This window comes from Phytophthora infestans, genomic scaffold (genome assembly GCF_000142945.1).
Source record: "Phytophthora infestans T30-4 supercont1.103 genomic scaffold, whole genome shotgun sequence".
Classification (NCBI taxonomy): Eukaryota; Oomycota; class Peronosporomycetes; order Peronosporales; family Peronosporaceae; genus Phytophthora; species Phytophthora infestans.
Genome location: NW_003303656.1, coordinates 120,246 through 126,025, shown reverse-complemented (window position 1 = coordinate 126,025; position 5,780 = coordinate 120,246). Strand labels below are relative to the sequence as shown.

The following is a 5,780-nucleotide window of genomic DNA, read 5'->3' as shown; positions in this document are numbered from 1 at the left end:
CCGCACGTGGCGCGTCGGTTAGTGGGCAGCCGTAGGCTGCAGCGTCAGGCGTAGGAAAAGATGCAGGATCGGCTGTCGGTGTCAATGCTGGGCACTGACAGTCCACTTTTTATGTACTGCTGGGCCTGGCCTCTTCCCACAGGGAATGGTATTTCATACGACAATCGATCTCTCTGTTCAACGTCTTGGGCTGTCAAGCACTTCGGCCATACGACACGAGCTACCCACGCTCCAGCAACGACGAACACGAAGCTATACTGTAACGGGGTACGTAGCCCCAAGTGTACCCCTGATTACATGAAGTTTGAGACATCAGCACTTCGGGATACCTGGTACATGGTACCAGCGTCGTCAACCAGTGGCTGATGACATACTTTACTTAAGATGACTTGTAGTTTGTAAATTTATCTCAAGGTTAGCCTACCTATAAATACATTCAGTTTACAACTTACCTTAAAGTGATCAAAGCAGATGCGGAATTGACGCTTGAAGATCGCAGGTATAAGGCTACAAAGTCAATAGGTGTAAATCTGGTACCTATAGATAACAGTTTATTCCGACTTATAATACATTCCTCTCCGCCAGATTTTGAGTGTCGAAGGGGTTTGAGATTCCCAGACGCACTAATTATGCACATTTATTCCTGCGTTCGAGATTTCAGACGGCAATCTGTGCTGCGGGAATGTGTGAAATTTTTGCACGAAAAAAGCTAGACACTGTCAAACTTCTTCAAGAATATTTTTTTTTAACTTCGCGTTTTGTCGACATTGTTATCCAGTTAAACAAAAGTATTGGTACATGTACCTTACAAAAGGTTCCTCTATCAACAACCATCTATTTAGCTTTTTAAACGCTACTCATACGCAAACTACTAGACTTCTTCACTGCTATCCGTTGAGCAACGAGTTCAATCCTCGTTGATGTGCACATCACTCGTCGAGTACTGGCAAAGCTTGCCCGACGGACCGTCGCCCACGTTCGACGGCGTCTTGCTGGCCTGCGACCACTGACACACCTTGACGTTCTTCTTGCCGTCCGTCGTCTTGACGAAGATGTTCTTGAGCGTGGCCTGGTCGTTGTTGTTCTTGTTGACAGTGACGACGCTCACGAGTGGGTCGATGGCGAACACGTTCTCCACCGTCACCTTACGGGGAATGTTGCCGCACGTGCCGCACGAACGGTAGAGCTTGCCGAACTCCTGCGCGAAGAAACCCTTGATCTTGACGGTGCCGTAGCCGTTGTGCTGCACCACCTTGTCCTCGGCGTAGCGGGCGCCGCAGTTGGTCACGGTCGTCACGCTGGACGCCGAGCCACCCTTGATGCTCAGCGCGTCCTCGCACACGTCATCCCACCACACGTTCTCAATGGTGCAGTCGTGGTAGTCGCAGTGCACGCCCTCCTTCTGGTTCTTGCCGATGATGGCGTTCTTCAGAGTGCCGCCAGCCTCCACGAGGAAGACGGCCGTGTCCTTCTGGCCCTCACCACCCGAGCACGTGATGTCCGAGCGCTCGAAGATCTGCATCTTGCCATCGAACACCTCGCCGGCCTTGATCGTGTACGGCTTCTTGTAGCGGACGATGCCCGTGCTGGCCGGCCACGTGCCGTCCGGGACGGAAGCCGTCGTGTTCTTGACGGTCTGCTGGATGGTCTGCTCGACATCCTCAACGTTCTTCTCAACGGTGGGGGCCGTGGTCAGGGGGGTCTTCGACTTCTTGGAAGGCTTCATGGTGGGCGTCGGCGTGGTTCCGTCTGCGTGACCGAGTCACCGTCATCGGTCTGCTCCTCTTGCGACGACGGAGTCTTGGCTGCCTTGGACATGTCCTCGTTGATGTGCACGTCGCTCTCCGAGTACTTGCACAGAGGGTTAGACGGACCGTGACCCAGCATCTTGGGCTCACCGTTGGCGTTACCCTGCGACCACTGGCACACCTTGACGGTGGGCTTGCTCGACTTGACCCAGACGTTGCGGAGTGTGGCCTGGTCGCCCCAGTTCTTGTTGACCGTCACGATGGCGTTGGTCGGGTTGAGGACGTACGTGTTGGACACGGACACCTTCTTGGGTCTGTTGCCACAAGTGCCGCACGAACGGTAGAGCTTGCTGATGTCCTCGCCGTAGAAGCCGTCGATGTCGACCGTACCGAAGCCGTTGTGCTGGATGACCTTGTCGTCGGCGTACCGGGCCCCGCCACCGATGACCTTGGTCACGCTGGACGCCGTTCCGCCCTTGACACTGAGGGCGTCCTCGCACACGTCATCCCACCACACGTTCTCGATAATGCAGTCGTGCTTGTCGCAGTGCACGCCCTCCATTTGGTTCTTGCCGATGATGACATTCTTGAGGTGGCCGCCGGTCTCGACGTTGAACACGGCCGTGTCCGCCCCGCTTTCGGATTGGCCCTCGCACGACACGTCGGAGCGCTCGAACGTCTTCATCTTGCCGTCGAAGACTTCGCCAGCCTTGACGACGTAGGCCTTTGAGTACTGCACGGTGCCCTTGCTGGCTGGCCACGACCCGTTCGGCAAGGAAGCCGAGGTGGCAACCGCCAGGAGGAGAGCCGCAGACGTCACGAACGGCGCGAAAGACTTAACCATCGTGGATTGGTGTGAAGGGTTTAGCCAAGTTGTTTGCCCGAGAGGAGGCGAATTGATTAATGAGCCAAAGCCACTTAATCGCTAGAGTCACTGCGATCATCAAGGAGTCATGACCGTGTGTACGCTTCCACGACTCCGCGGCCCTAGTGTTGCTGCAACGACACTGTCGTGGCATACTGTATGGCGGACACAGTCTCGTCTAAAAACATAATTACGATAGCTTGTACAGTGCACTGGAAGTTGTGTGGTAAAGTCCAACCTACATCCATCATTGATCACGTCTTGTTATGCTTAACATTCTGCAAAACGCCTGAGCCTCGGGCATCCAGCAGGTGCATGCTAAAAAAGCGATGAGGATTACTCTCGAGTCTGGGACGACAAAAAACTTGACAAGGGAATACTAGCTGGAGCTCAACTTAGACGCGCAGGTAGCTCGAAAATCATGTAGTGCCGGGCCACCAGATCCTGGTTGATCGCTGTTTCCCCTTTCGGATACGAGCACCTACGAGGTTGATTGAGTAATACTAAATTCTTTGTACTGGTACAGTACTTGTATGGAGAGTCTCATGGTAAGTTTAGTACTTCCGCTGTGGAATATTTTTGTACCAACTTCGAATGTGGCATAATGAATTTACAGTGTAAATTTGGATTTGATCTAGAGAAACAGTAAGCTGTACCGTACAGGATAAGTTCAGGAGCATCGTTGCCAGCAGTACAAACTTTGTAACAAAGGGCTTGTTGTCGGCACGCTTTTTCCTTGAAGATCTGAAGCATCTGCTTCATTAGTCGAGTTAATCTCCAAGCAATGGTCTTCTCTGACACCATACTGTACGCGAGGTGACCGAGGTTGTGGACGGCGTTGCACTGAAAAGTGAGCACGAACCAAACCTCGTTACAGTAAAGATTGTCCATGCTTACCACCGAAGTTGCTCTCCGGCGATTAGTTTAGAGCGTTGTCCAAATAGAAAAGTGATGACTTTTTCACAACGACTTTTTGCGTTTCCAAGACCGTCGAAAAAAAGTTGGTAGCCATTTTGACAACTTTTAAGTCGGCAAATAAAAGTAGGACAGCGACCAACTTTTCTGGGCTTGCAGCGACTTTTTTTGGGGGACGGCAGAGCTGAAGCACTACTCAGCATGGAGAGCGGCGACAGCGACGGCGACGCGAGGGGTTCCTGCGTCGGTAGCGACGCCATGGACGTCGACAGCGGCTTGCTGGGTGTGGTGGGGGTTGCGGAGGACGTTGCCGAGGCAGCCATCGATGCCGATGTAGCTTCTCAAGACGAAGTCGCGTCCGATCAGCGCCATCCGTTGCCCCAGACACGAGCTACAGTCACGGGAGTGCAGCAGTACGCTGCAGCTGATGCAGATGTTGAAGCCATGGAGATATTCGTGATTATCTTGCTTTTCATCATGCTGGGAGCTGTACTCAATTCGATGGACTGGAGATCTCTTCGCGCGCCCCCCGGAGAGAAAATCAGGGTTCGCTCAGATTTTTACCCAAAGTTGAAGGCTCAACGATCACCAAAAGCATATCGCAAAACTCTGCGTTGTTCACCAGTGTCGTTCGACGCTCTTTGTGCATTTTTGGAGCCGCTGTACTACAAGAAGTATGGCCTTCCCGAAAAAAACGCGCAGTATGCTTTTGACTTTGGGCTTGCCGTGCTACTGACATACTATGGTAACGGATGTGGTCAAGATGGGGATGGAATTGGTGGGGCTGCAGCGCAGCTCCGAATGTCATGCCCTGTTGCTAGTCGGTATATTGCTAAACTGAAAGAACTTCTGCTCGAAATGAAAGACGACGTGATATATTTTCCTACGTCAGATGCGAGCGATGAATGGTGTGAGTTGGCCGATGGTTTTGCTGCACGCAATGCTGATTTTCCTGATGTAGCTTGCATTTTCGACGGGGCTCCTGTACGCACTTAACGACCGAAAGACTTTCAGGTATGTACGATGCTACGTTTCCATCATGTTCATGTTTTAAAACGATTGTACGTGATGCAGGGATTCTACGACAAGAGTGGCAAACCTTCCTACAATTGTTCGGCTGCGATCGACTACCGCTACAAATTTCACTACTTAGGTGTTTTTAGTGGCAGCAATTCGGACCAGTCAATGTGGAATCAGTCCGCTGTTCTTTTAAACCGTGGCCTTTTCTTATGGTGCCATTCGATGAGCGGGGTGGCAAGCGGCTGACGGCAAAGCAGCGCTGGTAAGGATGATTGTATCGCACATTTTACGCGAAATACTGATTTGTTTCTTGCTATTGTCTGTTTTGTGGTAGCTACAATTATCATCTCTCGCAAACGCGCATTCTAGTCGAGTATGTTTTTGGGAAACTAAAGACCCGCTTCAAGACTCTGCATGGAGTGACGGATCGAAAGAAACACAACACCAACGCTCGCGTAATTACTGCCGCTGCTGTTCTCCACAATTTGCTGATCGACATTGGAGACAACCAGTTTAAAGTGAAGCGTAATGCGGCCCAGAAAGCTAAAGATAGACAGGATTCACGACGCGTGATGCACGCGTTTAACGAGGGTTGGGATCGAGCGCAAGCTGAAATTGATTTAGCACTCGCAAAGAGAAATGCATACGCAGATCGGTTTTACGAAAACGATCACGAATAAATGAGAGTGTAGCAAGTGTTGTACTCGAGCGTGAGCAGCACTAGCTACCGTTTGATTGATTCTGCATCCACTTCGCCATTTCGCTGTAGAAGCCAGCCGTAGCTTGGTGCAAACCCGCAATACTGGTTAAAAGTGCATCGCTGTTGGCTTGTTGCTTAGCATTCGACTCATCAATCGACGACGTCAGCTTTTGAACCAGCCGAGATATCTCCCCATTGTCTTGAGACGGCTGGTGACGAGCCGAAAAAACACGTTCAATTGCTTCAAACCCCGTCTTGAGTGTATCACTCATTACATCTGCAGGTCGTTTTGTGGAAACGTTGTTATATTGCTTGTCACGTTGTTTCTTTGCTTTAGCTGCTGCCTTCGCTTTTTCACGAGCCTCGGTTGGTGATTCACATGAATCAGAGTCCACGTTATCATCTCCAGCGTGATCATCGTCATCACTTTCGCTCGTAGGTAGGCTACCTCTAGCTGGGACGCCAGTCTCCATGAAAGCTTCACCCGTGCAGCCAGGTCGACGCGAAAACACACCACACAGCAGCGGCCATA

General features: G+C 51.3%; 1 protein-coding gene across 1 annotated transcript; it reads right to left on the bottom strand.

Moving 5' to 3' along the window:
- Positions 1-907: 907 nt before the first annotated feature.
- On the bottom strand, positions 908-2,592 carry PITG_19366 (polysaccharide lyase, putative; the record flags this gene model as incomplete). The annotated part of the gene is made up of 2 exons (XM_002896121.1): positions 908-1,636; positions 1,837-2,592. The coding sequence occupies 2 exons, from the start codon at positions 2,590-2,592 to the stop codon at positions 908-910; spliced, it is 1,485 nt and encodes a 494-aa protein (XP_002896167.1).
- Positions 2,593-5,780: the final 3,188 nt, after the last annotated feature.